Source organism: Protopterus annectens, chromosome 8.part0 (genome assembly GCF_019279795.1).
Source record: "Protopterus annectens isolate FY-2018-M chromosome 8.part0, PAN1.0, whole genome shotgun sequence".
NCBI classification, from domain to species: Eukaryota; Metazoa; Chordata; order Ceratodontiformes; family Protopteridae; genus Protopterus; species Protopterus annectens.
The window spans coordinates 1,446,130,459-1,446,155,912 of record NC_056741.1 but is presented as its reverse complement, the minus strand read 5'-3'; the positions used below and the strand labels follow the sequence as shown (position 1 = coordinate 1,446,155,912).

The 25,454-nt window shown below is 37.0% G+C and overlaps 1 protein-coding gene across 1 annotated transcript in view; it reads left to right on the top strand.

The window, feature by feature from the left end:
* LOC122809496 overlaps positions 1 to 25,454 on the top strand; it is a 396,891-nt gene that overhangs the window by 201,655 nt on the left and 169,782 nt on the right. Inside the window, exon 9 of the mRNA XM_044081048.1 lies at positions 1,798 to 1,889. Within this exon, the coding sequence (XP_043936983.1) occupies positions 1,798 to 1,889 (92 nt within the window). The remainder of the gene's footprint in view (positions 1 to 1,797; positions 1,890 to 25,454) is intronic.

Sequence of the window (25,454 nt, the reverse complement as noted above, 5' to 3'; positions counted from 1 at the left end):
GCAAAATGAAGGCACCTAGGATGAAACTGATTATGGATGAAACAGTTTTAATGGCAGTAAATGAGAGAAATCAGAAGAAGCTGGGAATTGAGGTAGAAGGGATAATAATGCAACAGGTTAGCAGCTTCGGTATCTGGGAGGGGTGGTTGAGGAGAAGAGAAGTCTGAATGAGGAGGTCAAAGCTAGAATCAGAGGGCCTGCAGCCAACTGGCACAGTGTGTAAGGTGTAGTATATGACAGAAGAATGCCAAAGAAGCTGAAATGTAAGGTGTGCAAAACCATGGTGCAACCAGTGCTACAGTATGGTACAGAAACCTGGTAAGGCAGAGCAGTTGAGGAAGCTAGAGGTGATGAAGTCTCTGAGATGGGTGATAGGATGAACACTGTGGGACAGATGAAATGAGGACATAAGAGCAGAAGCCGAAGTAGTTCCTGTGGTGGTTTGGGCACATGTGCAGAAAAGCAGAAGACAATCTGGTAAAGAAGATTTGGGATGGACAGAGAGAAGGCAAGAGGAAACAAGGGTGTCCAGCAGAGAGGTGGATGGATTGTGTGAGAGAAGGTCTGCGACAGTCAGGTATTAGTGTCAAAGAAGGCAGGAGAGTAGCAGTGAATAGAGAGAGATGGTAACGTTTGACACGGCACCCCAACCCCATGTAGAAAATGGGAAAAAGGAGGGATGATGACGATGATGATGACTGCATGTAGTTTATTTCATGTGAACAGAGCTGTTTACCAAAATTATAATAAAATATGGAATTTTTTTAGTTTTTTTTCCTTGCATGATAGCATTAATTCTAAGAATGTGGGAAGTCAGATCATAGAATGAATGTAATATGAGCAGTGGCATTCTTGTAAATGCCCAGTTTGTAAATTCATTCTGCCTGGAAGAATCAGATTGACTTTCTTAATTGTATCCATTGTTTGTAATTATACTGAGAGAGATGTCTTGTTCCAGTAAGTCATTTGGAAGTACATATGCCTGAGAATTTAAAAGACTGCTCTGTATTTTGAAAAAAACGTTATAGAAGAATCATAGCATGGTATTCAGAGACTGTTTCAAATGATTTTATTATTATTATTGTAGCAGAGCAATGTGCTGTGCATTAGAAAACTGTAAAATGCGTTCTTGGAAGGGATTCCATTCTGCAACAGATTTTGCTAGCATAACTTTGGTTTTAGATGGTCTGGCAGATCTGCAGTGGCAGGGATATCAGAGTATAGATCACCAGTACATTTCTAGTAAGAAACTCTATTGATGACATTTCACAGAGACTTGATTTGTTGACATAAAATACATGTTAATAATGTAAGTATCTTGTAGAGCTTCACTTTTCATCCCTTTCATTATATAGTACTAACTTGTTGCATGTCAGTATTTGAAGAGTTAAGCTTCTAACCATCAGTGAATGAAGTCTAATTGAATTACAGACAGTAAATACATTTACCATTGTTAGCTGTTATTTAGCAGGAATGATTCCAGTCTGCAGAAGGATAATATTTTAGCTGGTGCACTTAAAACTTTGCTACATTTAATATGTTTCTGATGTTTGCATATTTTTGTTCTTACATGGAAATTTGTTATTTTAATTAATGGAGTGTCATTGTAATTTGATTTACGGAGTTTAGAGCTATGAAGTAATTGGTCTACCTTTGGATTCTGCAGGCTGCTAGTACTAAACTGATGGCTTGGCAAGTAGTTTTAATAGATACTGTATAGTCTGGCAGTAAATTTAATTGAATTTCAGTAGTTTGTCTGCTAATAATCTTTCTTTTAAAGGACTGCTTTCTTTTCAGGGACTAAATGATTATACAAAATGGCTGACACACTACTCAATCAAGCAGCAAACATCTCCAGTTCAAGCAGTCACCTGTCGCTCATACTCAAGGTAAGAAAATGCTCTTCTTCTGCTTTTTACTGATTATCACAATGCATTATTCCCTATGATAATGTTGATCCTAAGCAGGCAATAGATTGTTGCAGTGCTTTGTAGATTAAATGGGCTTAGACTATAAAGGATCAAGACAACCTCTAGTTGGCCATTTGGATTTTACAATATTGATAGTCACCATACAAGGTTTGTGTTGTTTCTAGTGCCTGTGGGTATGGTATTTCAGTCTCTGTCCACTCTCTCAGAACAATAATTCATAATCTTAAAAGTATGAGCTCATTAACATTATATCTTATTTGTAATGCCAAACATTCCCATAAATTAAATCAGTGTTTTTGTATACATGTACTAGATTTCCTCAGCCTATGTCTGTATGCAACTTTAAATACTCTGAAATTTATTTTAACAAGTTCTAATTATAAGAGTCTGTTTGTATATATTAGCACTTCCAGAGCAATTTGCATCGTAGTAAATCTCCTTTGTATCTTCCAGTTTGGTAATATGTGACTTACTATATGGGAAAATCAAACAGTTCCAACATTCCATTTTTGGTTTAATCAGTCTTATATATATTATCACATTATCATTTTATGATATTATAAATTGTCTAATAAAACAATGATTTTATTGGCTACTTTTGCTCGTTCTTTGTGTTTAAAAAACTGCTTCTAAAAAGTAAATCAGCATCTGCTCATAAAGTTTTCAGGGAATGTTAACTGGCACAATTATCTATACAATTATTTTAGACTGGTCTCCTACCCTGAAAGACAAAAAATAGCAGCTGCATCTTGAATTTTAATTTAAAAAGTCGTGTATTAACATCTACAAAAAATGAAAAGATTACTTGTATACAGCAATACATGTCCTGTAAGGTCTGAAATCACAGCATTGTATGTTTATGTTTTTGATATGAAAGCTAAAAATTTGTTTCTAGCTGACTGTTTAGTAAAAGTTACAATCTGTCAATTTTCAAGGCCATTCTGGACTAAATTCAAATTATAATATATTTCCACAACTTCAAGATATTCAATTAATATGTTCAGGGTGAGACCCTTCTGTAATTCCACTTTTATTTTGTTCTGCAAAGTTTAACAGCTTAAAGAAAAAGCAGACAGCAGAATCTTAACTATGTGCATTGCCTGTCAGAACAAATAAACTATGTGTATTTTTCTATAACATATGCAAATGACAGAATATATTACTTTTTGTTAGAAAAGAGTATTATATCTAGTGCACATTTAATGAGAACACACAGCCGATATTTAATTAGATGCATATTGCATTTGTCAGCCTGAAAAATTTGCAAAATTTAATTTTTGTGAAATGAATTGGAAAAATTGAGCACCGGAAGGTCTATATACAGGTGCATGGGTGGTACCTAGTAATAAAAGACCATTTCTTTAGAAGGCAAGCAAAGCATTACAGAACACTTCTCAGAATAATGTGTCATGTAATGCTGCTACAAAGTGGACTTAGCTGGTGGTTTCTGCTGTCAAGGCATGTGTACAACTTTATTTTCTTGTAATGTAGCTAACTGTGTATAGGAGAAATAAACATGAGGTTTAATTCTGATGTAATAACAACTCAGTAGTGCAGTATTCTAGACTTGTATTGTACTCATTTTTAGCAGACTTTTAGCCCAGCATCTACAATGAAAATTGAGTGTAAGGCAAAATGTCAGTCTGTGGCAATAAAGGCATATGGAATGAAACAGCATGGGCTTGTGTTTGAAAGGCTGTGTCTCTGCTCTCCTTTCGGTTCATAGGTTGGTACTAGGCTATCAGCCCTAGGGCCTATACAAGCCTAGCCATAACAATTCCCTGGCTATTTCTTCCCACACTATTTACTTCCCTGGACCCCTGTCTAGCAGGGCGACTGACGTGATCCCCGGGGTGAATTTCCTTTCTCCTATCCAATCGTCAAGGTTCCTTTTGAAGAGGGCCAAAGAGGCACTCTGCTTGACATGTATGGGCAATCTATTCCAGAGACCGGGGAGTCTCTGGGTCAAGAACCTATCCCTCCAGCATGTTTTGTTTATTGTGATGACAAGGTTTAGATCCCTGGAGCATGTGGCTCTGAGGGATTGGGATTTCTTTAAGTGTAGCATGTCCAGCAGCTCTGGGTTTGACATGGCCTTGTATGTTAAGCAGAGATCACCTCTGAGTAGACGATATGCGACAGAGTATAGCTGGAGTTTTTTAAGGCGGTCAGCATAGGGCATCTGCATTAGGTCTGTGATTCTTTTAGTGAGGTATTTATGTGACCTTTCCAGTTGTTGCAGATGTCTTGAGAGGTACATACCAAACGGGGCGTTGTATTCTAATAATGGGTCTAATGAGGGATGAGTACAGTGCGACAATGACCGCCTTTTTTCTGGATGAAAAACCTTTTGAAATTTCAGTATAAAACATTCAGATAATAACTGTGTTTCAGCTGTGAAACTCACCTAAAATTTACCCTTAGAGCTACTAGTGCATCCTATGTCTGAATTTGACCCCACAGGTTTAGCTGTTTAAAAGTATAACATTGTAGTTGAAAAATATCTTTTGGTATTTCATGCAAGTGTATAGAGTTTTGACTTCTGATCAAACAACTGCTTAGTACAGAAGTATTCTAGCCTTTCTAGGGTGTTACATGCTTAGAAATTCAAACTAACAGTCCAGTTGGAAACTGGGTATAAATCAAAATGTCATACTGCAGCAGTGAACACATCTCTAGACATCTTGATGCAATTCCCATCTGTAAAAGGGCTTACAGCAATGCCCATTTAAGAATTCATTATAAATCTTTCAGGGAGTAACAACAAACACACACACACATATATATATATATATATATATATATATATATATATATAGATATATATATATATATATAAGACACACACACACACACACACACACACACACACACACACACACACACACACACACACACACACACACACACTCTTCCTGTTCTACCCTTAGGAATTTCAGTAGAACCCTATGCTGAATTTGAAGCTGCTTAGATATTTACCATATTAACTGTGCTGTGTGGAAAACCAGTGAAAAAATATATAAAATTTCTGTTTAACTATAGAGGATCTTTACTTCTGATGTAATGACAGTTCAATAAAGAGGTATTCATGACCATTAATTGTACTCTTTACAGAGTAGAAGTTCAACAGAGTGCCAGTGGTGCACAACTCTTTATTTACTCCCCAGCATTATCTGTTTGAAAGTATGGCAATGATGCTACAGTAACTACAGATTTATTGATGGATGAAAAAAACATTTTTTGTAATGAAATATTTTTTTCTTCTTATGTAATGACAGCTCAGTAAAGGAGTGCTCTAGGCATTGGCTGTGTTTTTCAAAGTGAGCAGATATTCAAAGCAACACTCCCAATATAAACTGTGGATAATGTAAAATGACTGTGATAATGATCACCACTAAACATACTTATGAAGTGACTGCCTTTAAGACATCATATTTCAGTATCTGTCTGAGATTTCACAATGAAATTCCAGGAACTATCAAGAAATGATCAGTTAGCAAAGACACATGAGGCTCATGTTCTGCATTTAATTGTTTTACAGCACTGTGCTTTATCTTACTAATTTTTCCTTCTCCTACAAATACCCTTCATGGCTGTCTTATAACCAGATTCTATGTCAGTGTGTACCCTAGTATTCTTACCCCCATTATTTTTGGCTCATCATCTATACAGTGCTTCTCTCCCTCTTCTACCTTTAACTACTATTTACCTACTGACTAGTGTTTCTGACTCTTTACCGAGTTTTATTTATTCCTAGCACATATACTGTAACCCTCCTTGCCCATGTCTTATTAATAATATCTAATGTCTGCTTGTCACATATATTGAACATGAACTGTTTGCATACTAAATGTTTTATACCTGGAATTTAACATCATGTGTAATGTCAGCACATAAAAAAATTAATTGTTTTATCTTTGTAGACACTACAGATCAATATCTTGTTTGTATCTAGATGTCTTAAGAACTGTCTTTGTAAAAAATGTTATGTAATGACTATCTTAAATGTATCTATTGGAGGTTTTCTCCCTGGGCATTGGCTAAAAATGGGTTTTCTCATACGGATGTTCCTGGACACCAAAGACAAATAAATCTGACTGTATAAATCAGTTGCTTAAGCATTTAGCATGTTAGCTATGGTATTTTTGCAACTAAAAAAATCTGGAAAATATAGAGGATTTTTATATCTGATATAATTACAACTCATTAGAGATGTATTTTAGGGCATTTTTGTACTCTGCATAATTAACAGATCTTTGACACAATAACAACAATGGAAACCAAGAAAGTGATAAAGTTTTTGTTTAACAGTATTTTAAAAGGAGGGAAAGCACCAACATCTTAGGAAAAAGCTGTGATGACTCTAATACATAAATATGGTAAATGCCCATAAATTCCAGGTTCATATAAGCCCATTTTGATTCTAAAGCATGATTATAAAATATTTAGGTATGTAATGTCTAAAAAATGATAAAAGTGATGCCAAAATTGATAGATATGGATCAGAGTGGTTTTGTTGAGGGGAGGCAAACATTTGCCAGCACATTAATAGAACAATGATGATCTAGAGAGAAGCAGAATGTAAGAAAATACTACTATTGTTGGTGTGTCTTGATGTAGAGAAGGCATTTGGCAGAGTATGCTGGAATGTTATGAGCAGAGCAATGGAAGCATTTGTATTTCCTGACAAAAAGAATAAGATTAATTAAGAGGATATATGGTGGATCAGAAGCAAATATTAAAGTGGGGGGATATTCCTCTCTGATAGGTTCTTTATGAACAGTGGAACCAGGGAGGGATGCCCTCTTTCCCTTTTGTTATTTGTGTTATATTTAGAACCATTGCCATTACCTGTTAAAACCAAAAAGGGATATTTCAGTGTTGTGGAACATTCTGAGACATTTTCGTGTCTTTTGGGATGCAAAATTAATGAAGATAAAAGAAAATCAGTACCTGTAAACTATGTATAAACACATGGATTGGTTTAGCAATACCCATGTTTATGGGGACATGATAAAATTAGGAGTGTGGGTTTAAACTAATTATGTTATGGCAGCTAAGGATATATGGGGAGAGACAAAAAAAAAGATAATACAAAAACTGAGAAATTGGAAACTATGTTTTGTAGATATGGATAACAAGGTACAGATAGTGAACATCTTTGTAGTACCTTTAGTTTTATACACAGGTCAGGCATATTTTTATCAACTAGAGGAAAAGTTGTGAATAGTAATTAATAATTTGTTGAAATATGTTATCTGGGAGGGAAAGAGGGCAAGAGTCAAGTGGGATAAGTTGATCTTTCTAGTAGAAGAAGGTGGTTTGGGATTACCTGAATTGAAGGGGTATTATTTCAGAGCTACACAATTAAGGTTGCTAAACATAGAAGAAGCAGAAAGCTATAATTCATAGTGGAAAAGGGGTGGTGATGGAAGATGGAGAAAACTCAAGAAACAAGGAGAGACTGGGATTTTGGTTGCAGATCCTTAAGGAGAATAACAATAACCATACAGAATATTATATTCATAAAGTAGCAGAAAGTATTGTAAGAACTAATCCAACATGGGAATGGAGAAGGGAGATTCTGTCAGTAGAGATGAGTACAATATGGAGTATAGAGAACAGAATGGGCGGAGGCCAATAATTTGTTAGACTGCAGGCTAGAGAGTGCCTTCCCTATCAAGAATTTATATCGGAATATAAGCAAAGAGAAAAGAATAGGGGGATCCAAAGTGAAAGACCAGCACTGGTAGAACTTTTAGTAAAATCTAGAAGAGAAGTTGTTGTTAAAAAAGGGATAATTAGTAGGGCATATAAAATATTGCATGATAACTATAGGAATCAATCAGAGGAGGCTAAAAAGGATTGGGAAGGCAGATTGGATAAGCAGTTCACAAAGAAACAATGGCAGGATATATGTAAGGCTCCCAAATATGCAACAAAGTCTAGAAAATTTAGGATCTTTACTTGGAAGTGTTTGCATAGATATTTTTATATCCCAAGCAGACTCCAAATAATTTTTTTGTCAGGTAGATTGTGAATGTCGGAGTTTTGATTGGGGAAGAAATTGGTAATTGTGGGAGTACATTTTTGGGAGTGTAATGAGTTGTCAGACTTTAAAAATTCTCTGCAGACTACTCTGTCAGAAATACTGGGTGATTAAATTGGTGTAACTAAGGTAATGATTTTTTGAGTTTGTGATACACATTCTTAATTGCCTAGACAAAGTAAGGTCTTGCTGAGTTTAATTGTATTAGCTGCCAAAAAGCAGTTATTAGAAAACTGAAATCAGTATTCTAACCCAACCATAATAGAAGTAGTGAACATAGTAACAGAGATAAAAGAACTGGAAGTGGGATCTTTAGAAAAGGATAGGAAGAAATGACATAGAAAAAAATGGGAATTGTGGGAACAATACATGCAGAATAATTATTTGGAGGAGGAATGAGGTTTAAGGGAAGGCAGGAATTTAATGAGTTGTAATGATTGACTGACAGTGACTGTATAGATTATATGTGATGTATAATGTTTGCAACTGAAAATATGTCAGTCTGGTTTGTTTTCATTTATATAATACCTGTGTCATAAAAGATAATTCAGTAAAGATGTTTTTTGTTAAAAAAAAAAAAAACAATGGAAACCAAGTTGGATCCAAAGTGTCAGATGGTGAAAGTAAAAGCATATGTAACAAAGACACTGGTGCTTTTCTTTGAAAGCTATATTTCAGCCCACCTTTCACATTTCATTATGAACTTTTAAAATAGTGCCAGAAGGGGTAGTCAGTTACTAAATACCGCTAAGATCAGTAATACACCCTCAGGAATTTCAGTGAAACACAGTAATGAATTTAAGACAACCACCTTAGCTGAATGAAAGCATGGCATTTAGTGATGACATTAATCAAGTGAAATTGTTTGTTTTATGGTGAAATACTTCTGATATAATGAGAACTTAGTTCATATATATTCTGGACATCAATTTTACCCGGCCTTTTATGTAGAGGCCAAAGAGACCTCTGGTGGAAACCAAGTATAGTGCCAGACTATGACAACAAAAGTCTTTGAAAGTGCTGGATTTATTAGCGTATACAGGATGCACAGGACGAACAGTAGCTCAAGCAGGAACATAGGGCAACAGCACCAAAAATAAAATGAAACAGAACAAACTGCTGTCTCTGGCAACTCAACTCAACTTTATTAAAATTCAAGCTCTGGGCTTTCACACAAAATGTAAGAATGGAAAGAGCATATTTTATGTGAAAGCCTAGAACCTGCATTTTAATAAAGTCGAGTGGAGTTGCCAGAGAGAGTGGTTTGTTTTATTTCATTCTGTACATAAGATGCCATGTGCTAGTCCCTAGAATACAAAACACATTCAAAATGACATTCTGTTCCTAAAGATATTGGTGCATCTGATCGGGACTTAGTGCACTTACATTCTTGACATTAGTTTCCTGTAGCCTTGCAAACATTGGCCACAGCCTCTAAGATGGCTTACCTGACAGAAAACAAGCAAGAGAAGTTAACTCATTACTTCAAAGGTTTAGCAAAACTCACCCAGATGACTGCAAGGAGATTCCTACAGGCCCTGGGTTACATGGCATCCTGCATTCTACTGGTTCCATTAGCAAAACTACACATGAGAAAGCTTCAATGGTACCTAAAAAGCATTTGGTCTCAACACAGCAACGGAGACAATCATACCACTCATTCCATGCCTACAAAAGGAATTCTTATGGTGGGCCTCGGTGAGCCAGGAAAACACAGGTATGTAATTCAAAAAAACACAGATAACACAGACCATGACTACAGACGCCTCAGACCTTGGATGGGGGGCGCACATGGAAGGCAGGTGTATACAAGGACAATGGTCTCCAAAGGAAACACATCTGCATATAAACCAAAAGGAAATGCTGGCAGTAATGCATGCCATCGAGGCTTTTCAACACCAGCTCCAGCAAGGCCATTTAATGATACGGACAGACAACACCACTGTGATGTGGTACATAAACAAGCAGGGGGGCACCCACTCTTACCCCCTTTGCAGACTGACAATGTAGCTTTGGGAGAAATCACTGAGCCTAAACATCCAGTTACAATCCCAGTTTGTTCCAGGAAAAGACAATGTGTTGGCGGACAGCCTAAGCAAGAATTTCACAGATCCACACAAGTGGAGGTTACATCCGAAGGCCTTCAGACAACTCACTTCGACATGGGGCAAGCCAGAAGTGGACCTATTTGCCTCTCACCTCAACCATCTTCTACCAAAATTTTGCACAAGGACATACCATCCAAAAGCTTGGAAAATAGATGCCCTCATTCAACTGGAACTCCCTAGCAATCTATGCATTCCCACCTCTGCCACTGATGACCTCAGTATTACTAAAGATCAAAGCAGAGAAGCCCAAGGGAATCATAATAGCTCCGGATTGGCCAAGACAACACTGGTACCCACCACTACGGAGCATATGTCACACCAGGAGGTGGGCCCTCCCTCAGTGGCCTCTACTTTTGACTCAACACAATTTCGAAACACTGCATCCAAGCCTTCAGACACTGCAGCTAACAGCCTGGGAGATCCCATAAATAACTTCAGCTTATCTCTCTCCAAGGATGTTCAGCGGATACTAACAGAGGCTCGAAGACCATCCACCAGAAAGGTTTACTTAGCAAAGTGGAAAAGATTCAGCAATTGGAATACCAGCAAAGGACATGATGCATCATTGCTGAACATCCCACTTATCTTGGAATATTTGGCAGATATGTTAAAGAACGGCCTCTCATATTCTTCCATAAAGATACATGCATCTGCTATTTCAGCTAGATACAACACTGATCCTCCTGTTTTCTCTCACCCCTTACTAAGACAATTCCTCAGGGGAATCAAGAACATTAAGCCACCAAGAAAGGCCCCAGTGCCAGCCTGGGACCTCAATTTTGTCTTAGAAAAACTGACTCTACCTCCTTTTGAGCCAGCAGCTTCAGTTGACTTGCAATTTCTCTCATGGAAGACAGCTTTCCTGTTGGCAATTACCTCAGCAAGAAGAGTTTCGGGGCTACAGGCCCTAATGGCAATACCACCCTTTATTATTTTCCACACAGACAGGGTTTCATTAAGGACCAACCCTACTTTTATGCCAAAGGTGGTATCTAGGGTTTCTCTAAATCAAGCCATTCATCTGCCTGCTTTCTTCCCCAATCCTGAGAACAAGGGGGAAAGACTTTTGCATACCTTGGACATTCACAGACAACTTCGATACTACGTGGACAGAACCAAGGCCAGTAGGAAGTCTGAACAACTTTTTGTAGCTTACGCCCCTGCAGTCCAAGGAAAAGCAATTTCAAAACAGACTATTTCTAAATGGATTGGACATTGCATCAGATTCTGTTATTCCTTTCATGGAAAGACTGTTCCAGCGTATATCAGACCACATTCCACCAGAGCTACAGCCACCTCTACAGCATTTTTAAGAGGGGTGCCTACCAAGGACATTCTAGAAGCTGCTACATGGAGCTTCGTGCATACATTCTCCAAACACTGCAATCTCCCTCTATATTCCAGATCCAGAGCAGGCTTTGCTTCGGCAGTCCTGCAGGGTTTGATTGCCACACCATCTCTTTCCTAGAGCATACCTCCTCCCCCAGCTAAGCTATGGTATTCTACCCACATGTTATGACTGCAGTTGCATTCTTGAAGGACATAGTACAGTTTTGTACCTACCATAAATGTAGATGTCCGATAGACATGCAACTGCAGTCGGGTTTTCCCTCCCTCCATACCCCTCTATGCCTAGGGTCCACTCCTATCCCTCTTACTCTTAGCTGGGGATATCTGTTATGGTGTATTTGTTTTATTGCTCATTTATTTGTTTGGAATCCTGTTTTTGTCTTCCAATTTGATTACAGCCTTCCTTGGAGGGCACCTGGCATCTGGGGCAAGAAACACTGAAGAAAATGGCGTCGGCTGATGCTTATGTACTCCAGCCGCTCTGATGTCGAGAAATGCGACATCAGCCGACGTCGGACCCAGACTTTGGAATCCGGCCGACCAAGGGCTGCCTGAGGCAGGACAACCCACATGTTATGACTGCAGTTGCATGTCTATCGGACATCTACATTTATGGTAGGTACAAAACTGTACTTTTCACAGCACTGTGCTTTATCTTACTAATTTTTCCTTCTCCTACAAATACCCTTCATGGCTGTCTTATAACCAGATTCTATGTCAGTGTGTACCCTAGTATTCTTACCCCCATTATTTTTGGCTCATCATCTATACAGTGCTTCTCTCCCTCTTCTACCTTTAACTACTGTTTACCTACTGACTAGTGTTTCTGACTCTTTACCGAGTTTTATTTATTCCTAGCATCTATACTGTAACCCTCCTTGCCCATGTCTTATTAGTAATATCTAATGTCTGCTTGTCACATATATTGAACATGAACTGTTTGCATACTAAATGTTTTATACCTGGAATTTAACATCATGTGTAATGGCAGCACAGAAAAAAAAATTAATTGTTTTATCTTTGTATAGTGACACTACAGATCAATATCGTTTGTATCTAGATGTCTTAAGAACTGTCTTTGTAAAAAATGTTATGTAATGACTATCTTAAATGTATCTATTGGAGGTTTTCTCCCTGGGCATTGGCTAAAAATGGGTTTTCTCATACGGATGTTCCTGGACACCAAAGACAAATAAATCTGACTGTATAAATCAGTTGCTTAAGCATTTAGCATGTTAGCTATGGTATTTTTGCAACTAAAAAAATCTGGAAAATATAGAGGATTTTTATATCTGATATAATTACAACTCATTAGAGATGTATTTTAGGGCATTTTTGTACTCTGCATAATTAACAGATCTTTGACACTAACAACAATGGAAACCAAGAAAGTGATAAAGTTTTTGTTTAACAGTATTTTAAAAGGAGGGAAAGCACCAACATCCTAGAAAAAAGCTGTGATGACTCTAATACATAAATATGGTAAATACCCATAAAATCCAGGTTCATATAAGCCCATTTTGATTTTAAAGCATGATTATAAAATATCTAGGTATGTAATGGCTAAAAAATGATAAAATTGATGCCAAAATTGATAGATATGGATCAGAGTGGTTTTGTTGAGAGGAGGCAAACATTTGCCAGCACATTAATAGAACAATGATGATCTAGAGAGAAGCAGAATGTAAGAAAATACTACTATTGTTGGTGGGTCTTGATGTAGAGAAGGCATTTGGCAGAGTATGCTGGAATGTTATGAGCAGAGCAATGGAAGCATTTGTTTTTCCTGACCAAAAGAATAAGATTAATTAAGAGGATATATGGTGGATCAGAATCAAATATTAAAGTGGTGGGGATATTCCTCTCTGATAGCTTCTTTATGAACAGTGGAACCAGGGAGGGATGTCCTGTTTCCCTTTTGTTATTTGTGTTATATTTAGAACCATTGCCATTACCTGTTAAAACTAGAAAGGGATATTTTAGTGTTGTGGAACATTCTGAGACATTTTTGTGTCTTTTGGGATGCAAAATTAATGAAGATGTAAGAAAATTAGTACCTGTAAACTATGTACAAACACATGGATTGGTTTAGCAATACCCATGTTTATGGGGACATGATAAAATTAGGAGTGTGGGTTTAAACTGATTATGTTATGGCAGCTAAGGATATATGGGGAGAGACAAAAAAAAGAATACAAAAACTGAGAAATTGGAAGCTATGTTTTGTAGATATGGATGACAAGGTACAGATAGTGAACATCTTTGTAGTACCTTTAGTTTTATACAAAGGTCAGGCATATTTTTATCAACTAGAGGAAAAAGTGTGGATAGTAATTAATAATTAGTTGAAATATGTTATCTGGGAGGGGAAGAGGGCAAGAGTCAAGTGGGATAAGTTGATCTTTCTAGTAGAAGAAGGTGGTTTGGGATTACCTGAATTGAAGGGGTATTATTTCAGAGCTACACAATTAAGGTTGCTAAACAGAGAAGAAGCAGAAATCTATAATTCATAGTGGAAAAGGGGTGGTGATGGTGATGGAAGATGGAGAAAACTCAAGAAACAAGGAGAGACTGGGATTTCAGTTGCAAATCATTAAGGAGAATAACAATAACCATACATATTATAGTCATAAAGTAGCAGAAAATATTGTAAGAACTAATCCAACATGGGAATGGAGAAAGGAGATTCTGCCAGTAGGGATGAGTGCAATATGGAGTATAGAGAACAGGCAAGGAAACAGAATGGGCAGAGGCCAAGAATTTGTTAGACTGCAGGCTAGAGAGTGCCTTCCCTATCAAGAATATAAGCAAAGAGAAAATAATAGGGGAACCCAAAGTGAAAGACCAGCACTGGTAGAACTTTTAGTAGAATCTAGAAGAGAAGTTGTTGTTAAAAAAGGGATAATTAGTAGGGCATATAAAATATTGCATGATAACTATAGGAATCAATCAGAGGAGGCTAAAAAGGATTGGGAAGGCAGATTGGATAAGCAGTTCACAAAGAAACAATGGGAGGATATATGTAAGTCTCCCAAATATGCAATAAAGTCTAGAAAATGTAGGATCTTTACTTGGAAGTGTTTGCATAGATATTTTTATATCCCAAGCAGACTCCAAATAATTTTTTTTCTCAGGTAGATTGTGAATGTCGGAGTTTTGATTGGGGAGGAAATTGATAATTGTGGGAGCACATTTTTGGGAGTGTAATGAGTTGTCAGACTTTAAAAATTCTCTGCAGACTACTCTGTCAGAAATACTGGGTGATTAAATTGGTGTAACTAAGGTAATGATTTTCTGAGTTTGTGATACACATTCTGAATTGCCTAGACAAAGTAAGGTCTTGCTGAGTTTAATTGTATTAGCTGCCAAAAAGCAGTTATTAGAAAACTGAAATCAGTATTCTAACCCAACCATAATAGAAGTAGTGAATATAGTAACAGAGATAAAAGAACTGGAAGTGGGATCTTTAGAAAAGGATAGGAACAAATTACATAGAAAAAAATGGGAATTGTGGGAACAATACATGCAGAATAATTATTTGGAGGAGGAATGAGGTTTAAGGGAAGGCAGGAATTTAATGAGTTATGTAATGATTGACTGACAGTGACTGTACAGATTATATGTGATGTATAATGTTTGCAACTGAAAATATGTCAGTCTGATTTGTTTTCATTTATATAATACCTGTGTCATAAAATATAATTCAGTAAAGATATTTCTTGTTAACCAAAAAAAAAAAAAACAATGGAAACCAAGTTGGATCCAAAGTGTCAGATGGTGAAAGTAAAAGCATATGTAACAAAGACACTGGTGCTTTTCTTTGAAAGCTATATTTCAGCCCACCTTTCACATTTCATTATGAACTTTTAAAATAGTGCCAGAAGGGGTAGTCAGTTACTAAATGCAGCTAAGATCAGTAATACACCCTCAGGAATTTCAGTGAAACACAGTAATGAATTTAAGACAGCCACCTTAGCTGAATGAAAGCATGGCATTTAGTGATGACATTAATCAAGTGAAATTGTTTGTTTTATGGTGAAATACTTCTGATATATTGAGAACTTAGTTCATATATATTCTGGACATCAATTTTACCCGGCCTTTTATGTAGAGGCCAAAGAGACTTCTGGTGGAAACCAATTATAGTGCCAGACTATGACAACAAGTCTTTGAAAGTGCTGGATATATTAGCGTATACAGGATGCACAGGACGAACAGTAGCTCAAGCAGGAACATAGGCAACAGCACCAAAAATAAAATGAAACAGAACAAACTGCTGTCTCTGGCAACTCAACTCGACTTTATTAAAATGCAAGCTCTGGGCTTTCACACAAAATGTAAGAATGGAAAGAGCATATTTTTTGTGAAAGCCTGGAACCTGCATTTTAATAAAGTCGAGTGGAGTTGCCAGAGAGAGCGGTTTGTTTTATTTCATTCTGTACATAAGATGCCATGTGCTAGTCCCTAGAATACAAAACACATTCAAAATGACGTTCTGTTCCTAAAGATTTTGGTGCATCTGATCGGGACTTAGTGCACTTATATTCTTGACATTAGTTTCCTGTAGCCTTGCAAACATTGGCCACATAGTCCCATGGGTTTAGTGTCAGATTGTAACAGCAAAAGCCTCTGAAATGCAGAATATGTTAGTTGTATATAAATGGTCATAGCCCAATTCCCTAAGTCATTTTACAATACAACATTCAGAGACTTCTAGAAAGATTCTTTAGCACCAAACTCACACATACTGTCACAGTAGACTGCCTCTTCTGAGGGAGTACACCACCTTTGACTATGAAGTCATCACATAAATATAGTGAGGACATTATTCTTTTGACAGGTACAGACTCCCAACAAACCATATTAATAATTATTCAGAAATTATTCTGCAAGTGTCTTTTCCTTTCGTCCAATACATGCTCTCGAAAAAAACAATGCCCACATTCAAAATACTTGTGATGTCTTGTTGAAAAGGAATGAAAACAAACCAGCCACAATGACATAGTTCAACTTGCTGCTTATGAAGTATACAATGCTTTTCAACAAGTCATAGCATTTTTATTCAACCACAATCTGGTAATGTCCCAGCATGCCTTTTTAGTCTGCTCCAAAAAGGCATCCGACTTCTCTGCACATCTCTGATGTTTGATTGTGAGGCGAGTAAAAGAAACAATTACCACAGTGATTTATTTCAACCATCTGATGTTGGTCATGTACACAGACACACTTTCCCTGTAAACTAGCCAGTTCAGTGATTATTTTGCATGAATCATGTAATTGACTTTTGCTTTCCTATACAGCCTGTCCCTAAAATTAATACTTTGAGTCTTTGATGTATTCATATGTGCTAATTTACATTTCATAAAAGTTATTTCTGTGCTGTATTATTTCCCTAGTGTTAGGAGACAAGCATTTATATATTGTTAGACTAAAAGCAGGATGCAGTATGTATATAAATGTGACTGAAGCATGGTTTATTATAATCTGGATCATACACAGATGAAATGGCTAGCCCTTATCAGGCACATTTTCATAAAGGAGTTCTCCAAGGTTCTCATAATGTGTTGCTTTTATTACTGTTTAAGTTTAATTATCACATATCAACTATTTTCTCTTCTTTCCATATCTTAGTAAGTAGAATATTTATTTCATGTTACATCCTGCAGTAGACTTTGCTCACATCAGCTTAAGCTCCTTCCAACTATCCATTGTGTATCAAAAGAAAGTGTTCTAATACATTCAGTTATAGCTTCAAGTATGCTAGCACTGCAGAATCACCCTGTCTCAGCATATATTCTAATTTGCAGTATAGGAATATAAATATAAAATATATTTAAAAAATAGGTACACATTACATAGTCATTCTAAGACTCCAAAATCAAGATAACCACTTTCTTTTTGTTTTATAAATCTTTTATTTTAAAATCTATGCACAGCCCAACATTTCCTTCCATTTTCTTAAATTCATATAAAATTATAATGTAGTTATCAATATCTAAAACTCTAAAAGCAATATTCCTTGCTCACAGTATTTTTATCATTTACTTGTATCCTTTTAACTCATAGGTCATCTGTCAATGAATTCCCCAAAGTTACCTCACATTCCCTTTTGAGTTTATCTTGAACTAGTCTTAGAAAATGTAGAGCTTTATGAAATTGGGAGATTAAACTTTTCCTTATTATATATCTCTAATGAAAGCTAATAAATCTAAATTCCATACTCCCTTCTGCCTATGCCTTTGGAATGTTTTCACCTTCCTTATCAATCCTAAGTAATACCTGTCTGGCAGTTCACACTTGACTTGTGCTTGATTTCAACTCATGGTCTCTCCTTCTCTGATTAACTTACTTACTTGTGTTTTCTCTGGATACTATGTTCCTTTTTCTCACCCTACCAGAGATAAAATGTCTTTAATGCTTGTCAAAATGGGGCCATTGAAGAAGTTAAGGATTATCTTCTTTAGGTCTGCCAGTGTTTAGGCATGGATAATTGGATAATTTCACTCCAATGGCTTAGGCAGAACCAAACCAATTTGTTGCTGCACCTCCATTCTACCTATGACCATAGTCTTCCATGTAGCATCTGCAACTTACCCATTTTTGACAATGCAACTACAATTCAATGTAATTCTACATATAGTATAGAGAGACTGTCAAAGCTTCTTTACAGTTTTAGTTTACCCATGCCACCCCTTGGTTGTTTCCTATTCCATATAAATAATCTTATTCCTTGTTTCAGTATCATCAGATCAACTTTCCTTGGTGGATACCGTAATGCCTGTATGCTATATAACAACAATAGCTGTACATGCCAGTTTGGTGCTTGGACATTTTGATCTAACTTTAAACTTTTCAGCTTCTGAAAATCCCTCCTTATTTTCTGAAATGCCTCCTCATAAATTAAGCCTACAGATTATTCCACAGTGTCTCAGAACCGTATCTTCAAGTACTTTATTATCCACTGGCAAAAAATGGACTTTCTGTTAAGAGGTCTGGTGGATGAGCTATGTTTATTGAAATTGCTTTTGTATTTTTTATGTTTATGTTTTATCATGATAATTCTCTAAACTTCTTCAGAGTATCCAGTATCCTTTGGGTTCAGGAGTGTCATCAAAACATAATCAACAAACAGAGAAAGTTTTAACTCTTGATTATTCCATTTGTATTCATTCACTAAAGTTTGTCGCACTTCCTAGATAAGTGACTGTAAGTAGAGTGCAAACAAAACTGAGGACATAGTACAACCCTGTCTTGTACCCTGGAAGAGCTGAAAGGTCGAAACATATCTTTTGCAGTTGTTACCACTGTAGTTGACCCTATATACATTTTTAGAATAAGGAAACAAACTGGTCAGAGAACCTCATCTTAATTAAGATCATAAATAGGTAACCTCATCTTACATTATCAGTTGTTTTCTCTGTGTCTAAGCTCAGAAGTAATGGCAGATCTCTGCACTACAAACTTTTCTCTAGATTACCATTGTCCTCAATATGGTGTGACATGCCCATCTGTAAAACCACACTGAATATTCTTTATTAAATGTGGTCGGTGCCATGCCACTTAGTCACAATATAAAAATATTATAATCCTGATTTAACAGTAAAACTGGATACTATGATTCTGGCACACGAGTTTTTACTCTTCTTCAAAAGCTAACCACTTTCTTCTAAGATCCAGATTCATTACCACCTACCATATCTCCCATAATTCCTTCTCCAATAATCTCCAAACTTTGATGGATATCCCATCTAGACCAGGTCTTGCCACCTACTTGCTGTCTACAAGCCTCTTGCAACTTCTCTCTGGTAATGTCCTTATCAGCTGCATCTGTTCCACCTTTAATTTTGGCAGTGTAAATCCTTTCAGGTACTGCTTTTTTCATCTTGATTGTACAATTCTTCTGGAGAAGAATGTAACTTAGTATAGAAACCCCTATACAACTTTAACACTACCTCAGATGTGTCTGACCAAGACCCCGCTTTGCTCTCCCTTATGTTATACACCATTATTTCACTTGTTGTTGTCTCAAACACACTGCCAGCGATAGCAGTGCCTTAGTGGTATTAACAAAGTACAACTCTGTTATGGCATGTTTACGAAGTATCGAATTTTATCTGTACAGTTTTATAAATTTGCTGTTAGTTCTCTCAGTGTACTCTTGTTGCATAAGTGGACTGGATAATATCTGTAATTCCTTTGGTTGCTTAACAAATACATGATGTCTCCCTCTTTCATTCCTTCATATGTTTCGTCTATGTATTTAATGTGTCTCCTAAGCAATCTCTACATTCTTTCCAGTTTTGCAGTGAGAGTTCTCACTCCTAGTGTGTCATTCATTGTTTTCACTTAACAGTTTTTAGATTTCCCATTATCTAGTAAGAACATGTGAAATCTCCAAGTCTTGTCGTATAAGATTGTTATCAGATTGCAATCATTACATCATCAAAACATGATCAGAGAAACAAATTGGGGCTACCTGATATAGTTCTTTTCCCCAATAATAAATATTTTATCTATTATGGATCAATGTTTGTCTTACAAAATAAATGTATAGTCTGGATTCATGGGGAAACTCTCCAGATTTGTCCTATCCCATCTGCTTAACAAATTGCCTCAAGAATTTTCCCTGAGATGACAATCTTCTAGTTTTGTGACTCTGACACTTCATCATGTGCAAATATTGCAGTCTGTTCCCCCATTGTAAGCACAGTGGATTCAGCAAATGCCACTGTTATCTATACAATAAAACCTGCTCTTTGCATTTTCCTGTATTCAGTTAGTATTTATATAATCCAAATACACGTCTTGGAATGCAGCTGCTACAGCTTTGTGCCACTTAATTGTGGTTAGGACTTTTATCTGGATTGTTGTTAAGTCCATTGACATTCCATGCGAATAATGGTTATCCAAGTGTCACCTGTCCTCTCCATCATAACCAAGTTATACTCCTTGTTAATTTTCCTGCCAAGTCCTCATTGGATTACCATTTCGCTGTCTGAATGCTAGATACCCATTTTGAGTATAGCACAGTGTTTTTAGGTCACAAATTTATCTATGTCTCTTACTCCCCATATAGCTTTTCTTCACTATATCTCTAGCTCAAACCTTTACGAAATATAAAAACAAACTATTAACACTATAAACAATATTATTAGACTTAGTAGTTTGCTTCTAAGGTAGGAGACTATGCTCTCACTGACAGTTTCCTTAGATATCTCTGCACACTAATGGCTTAGGTGCTACTTTTATTCTTAATCCTTCAGAGATATCAAGCCCTGGTCCTCTACCACCCCAGGTTAACAAATAGTTCAACTACAATGCATTCCCAGCGTAGGCAGATTATTTAACTATTCACTGTCAGCATTGTGAATAAAAGCCCTCTTCCCTGAATATAGTACTGAAGCCCCAATTCAAATGCTGAAAGGAATGTGCCTGCCACATTCCTAGCTTAACAAATAAAAATAATTTAGTTGTATATTATCCAAATTAATGCTTCAGTTGTTTCCTAACCACATGGTCATTAAAGACTCATTTTATCATTTTGCTCTATGACTTACACAGTCACATAAAATATTAATAAGTCAAATATTGAGTCTTGCTTTTCAGTCATATTTGTATTTTTTTTAGCAATGAAGCAGGTGTGTACAATCTTACCTTAATCCCCCCTTTTGCTAGTAATAATTAACACAACAGTACTTTGCAGGAGAACAGTATAACAGTTCATCTGTCATTACACTGTCACTCCTCTTCTCCTGAATTAGTGTTGTTTTTACTCATTCTCATTGATGACTGCTTCTTAAACAACAGGAATTGTTATTTGCTTGTAGCTGGTGCAGATGATGGGGCCTGGTATTCCAAAGTTTCTGTACCATCGTCTGAAAGTACTTTATCAGTCATTTGGGCTTCTAGCATGCCTCTGGTTGCATGTTTACATAGTCCAATTTCTGCTTGCTTAGGGACAATAAATGACTGTGTGTTCCCAGCGAAGAATATCTTCAGTTTTCTAGGGTATAGCAACTGAAATTATGTATTTGTTGCCTGGGAGTGTCTTATTGCTTGGGTAACATTGGCCCTCTTTTTCCTGGTAATCATTGAGAAATCCTGATCTCCAAAAACTCATTTCTCATACTAAAAAAGCTTATTGACTGGTTTCCATAACGCAACCAGGATAACATCTCTCCAAATGTTAATTATCTGTCTAGGGTGCTTATTGTTTACATCCTGCTGCCTCCAGAGAGTATGATGAACTGTTTCAATTTTCTATTCCTCAGCAGTTGTATCAGTTCACTGTGCCATTATATGTATACACTGTACCCTGTCTTGCTGCTCTGTGACCCCAAAGATTCTCATTAATTTCTGCTGTGCTCTGTTTTTACTGTCCACTAAATGGGCCTCAATGGAATCTTGATAATCTTTGCTGCTTCCATGTGAGCTTTCACTTCAATGTTTTCTTCCCTCTCCTGGGTAATAACCAAGACATGAGGGAGTATCAGTGTTATTTCTTTTATTTTCTCTTAGGTCTGATTAATGTAAGATTAGAGAGTCACCTTCATATCCTGTTTCTCCTGGAAGACTGTTAAGAAGACCTCCCGCTGCCCGCTACTCTCCTCAGTGCTTGCTTCTTCTATTTGACTAAAACTGACTTGAACAAATACGTTAGCTGTTATAATCACATTGCCAGATTTGCCACTGGTGCAGCCTATAGAACCCACCACTGTCTCAACCTTAATCAACTTGGGTGGCTTGAACTGCCTAACCTACTTAAGGTCAACCAACTAGTTGTTGCCCATAAGACTCTCTATCAGCCCGAACACACTCCTGTTCTTCAAAGCCTTTTCACCCCCTACCAGAACCTCAGGTCTCTCCGATCTGCCAACAAAATGTTAGTTTACACTTTCAAATCTAACAACTCAACTGGGGAGGCTCTGTTCGCCAACTCTGTTGGCAAAACATGGAACTCACTTCCTGCTGACATAACATCTGAGCCCTTATTACCCCAATTCAAGAAAAATCTTATACAATTCTTTAAAACACGATGGCTATGTCCTTGCTTTACCCCTGACTAACTTCCACCCCCTCAACTGTGTGCCTTTTGAGGACTTCTTGCCTCTAAGTGACTATATCTTAGTTATTTGGTTAATAATCCAGTAGCTCTGTACTAAATTGTGGAACCAAGTGATGTTATGTCCTTTTAAAGAATGTCAGTCTGTATGGAAATTGTAAAAAGTTATATATATATGTAAATCTGATAAAGTCTTTGTAGTATGTATGTAGTATATAGTATGGAGCTTTTCTCCCCGGGCCTCCACTGAAAATGGACATGTATCCAGCCGGACTATCCTGGTCAACAAATGTAAAATAATAAAATAATAATAATAATTTCCATTTTGACTAAGATGCCAGTATAGCCTTATGTCTTCTAAGAGTACAAAGTGAAGTTTTGTTTTTTAGGAGGATTTTCTCATTTTTTTCCCTCATAAAATAATTCACGTATACCTCAACCACTCTTATAAAGTATGTCAGCAGCTTTGAAGTGTATTTATTATGTGTGTGTGTGTGTGTGGGGGGGGGGGGGGCATGGGCAAAGAATCATACCTTACTGCTGGATTGCTATACTGAAAATCCAAGATGGCCACTTTCTGTGCACATTTCTGATAAGTGATTATGAAGAAAGTAAAAGACTTAGTGGCATCAATAATTTTATTGTGTTGTTCATAGGCACATACAGTGCTCTTGGTAAACCCAGATCACATAACCTGTGGATTCATACATACCCTGCCTCTCTACCTCCCGTGAAACTGTAGCCACCTTCTTTGCTCCTGTATGATAAGTAGTAACAGTGAAAGAAAAATGAATGGCCATTGTAATTTATTTCAACTTTCAACTCTAAAACACTGTACAGTCTACCTCTGTCCTCAACAAGCCATTGCAATGATCACTTTGCAGACACTCTGTGTCCTTTGCTTTCATCCATTGATTGCCCACCTAAACATTTAAGTCAGTGAAAGATGACACAAGCTAGTTAGCTTCCCTGTGGTCCCCTTGGCTATGTGATGTACCTCAGGCCTGTTTAGCTCATGTTTTGTTGATGGCTACTAGGGACATAAAGCATTCTGCTCTAATTCTTACAGTTTTGTGCAACAGTGTCACCAGAAGAATTTTTACTTATTCATTTGTTAACTTGACAAGTTTGGTTGAGCCTTAGACAGTTGGTGATATGGATGATAGTACACATCTTAAAGTAAGAATGTGCATTTTTTTAATTTGGGGAATTGGTGCCTGTAATTCAGAGATTAAATAATTTGGAAATAGCTGAATTATTTTTCTTTCTTGAGGATGACACACACACACACACACACACACACACACACACACACACACACACACACACACAGTCCCCTAACTTCATAACACGTTCATCTTCATCAACAATTAGAAGCTACTCTCTTTGCATGCAGTCATTTCCTTTGGTCTAAATTGTTTTTGTGGTGACTCTTCAGTCTTTTTCCTTTTCTTAGCAACTGCTGCTAGGACTTGGTTGCACATTTTGGGACAGTATTTTGTAGTCCATCTTACTGGTGTTTAAAGTCTCATTCATTGTTGGTCATTAACACAATAATGATCTGTTTTCTAATTCTTAGATTTGAATAGATTTGAGCAGTGTGTCTGAGAACAATGGGTCATATGTGATCATTGAGTTCTAAGGCAGGTTAATGTTAAAGTTTGTTGAATTTTCTGGCATATTTGTCATCGTTTCATATAACTGCTTTGCTGGAGCAGAGTCCTTACCCTTTATTCATGGATAAGTCTTCTCCCCATAAAAATGGTATGACACTCCACTAAAATATTTTTAATTAACTACTGTGTGCGTGTGTGTGCATGTGAATGTGTGTGCATATGCTCTTGCATGATTTTATGCTCATTAGTACTGGCTAATTTCACTCTTTCGCAAGATTTTTTCTAAAATATTTTGCAGAACCCTTCAGGCAATATTTTGAGACACACTCACTTTATGCATGTAGATATTTTTCTGAGACCCTGGACTGGCTCTTCTAGGTCAGATATGTTCCCTTTTATCAACATTTCTTTTTTCTGAACAGTAACAGCAGTGCAAGTCTATAGAGACTACAGTATTTATCCTAGAACTCTGTTTCACATGCAGCATGGGGGGAGGGGGATGATGACCCCTTGGCCTGGTTGCCATTTTCATTGACACATTCTACTGAGCCCGTCTATCACCATTTCCCAATTTCCCAAAATTTTTTTAAGTTTTTATTTTTATTTCACTATAAGATGTCTCCTTCTTCCATACACATTTAAACAGAGGGGCACACACAACAACATACAAACAGTGGTTTTAAAATGAAACTTGTCTTTTTGTACAGGTGTTCTGTATCCTTTTTGTTTTACCAGCTTCGTCTTAGCAGCTGTGACTAATTTGTACTGTAGCATGCATTTTTCAGACTCCCTTCATTCCTTTGATTAGTTGCAGACTTGAAAACCCAAGACAGGCAGTCGGTTCAAGCCAGTCAGCAACCATTTCACAAAAAGAAACTTTACAATAAACAGCTCTGGAGCAACTTGCTGTTTTTACTGGACTGGATGTATTTTGTTAGGGAACAAACTACACAGACATTTATTCTTTGTAAATGTAGTGTTACGCAAACACCAATAAAATATCCCTTAAAGGGACAGTCCCAGGGATTTTTTGTTTTGATTCTGGTCTTTGTTTACATGTTCAGTCTGGCTTTCTGGACAGGTCCTAGCTTTGACTGTGTGTGTGTGTGTGTGTGTGTGTGTGTGGGGGGGGGGGGGGGGGGAGGTTGGGGGAGGGGTGACTACAGGAAGTTCCAAAGGTGTTAGCCACATTCCATCTCAAATTCAGCTGTACTCACAACTGCTCTCACCGAGTCATTCATTAGTTTTGCATGTGCCTTTTCATCCTCAGGAAAAAGTTTAACAAGTAGCCTTTCAGAATATTAATGACCTGGCTTGCTGTTATCTTGCAGGAAAGCA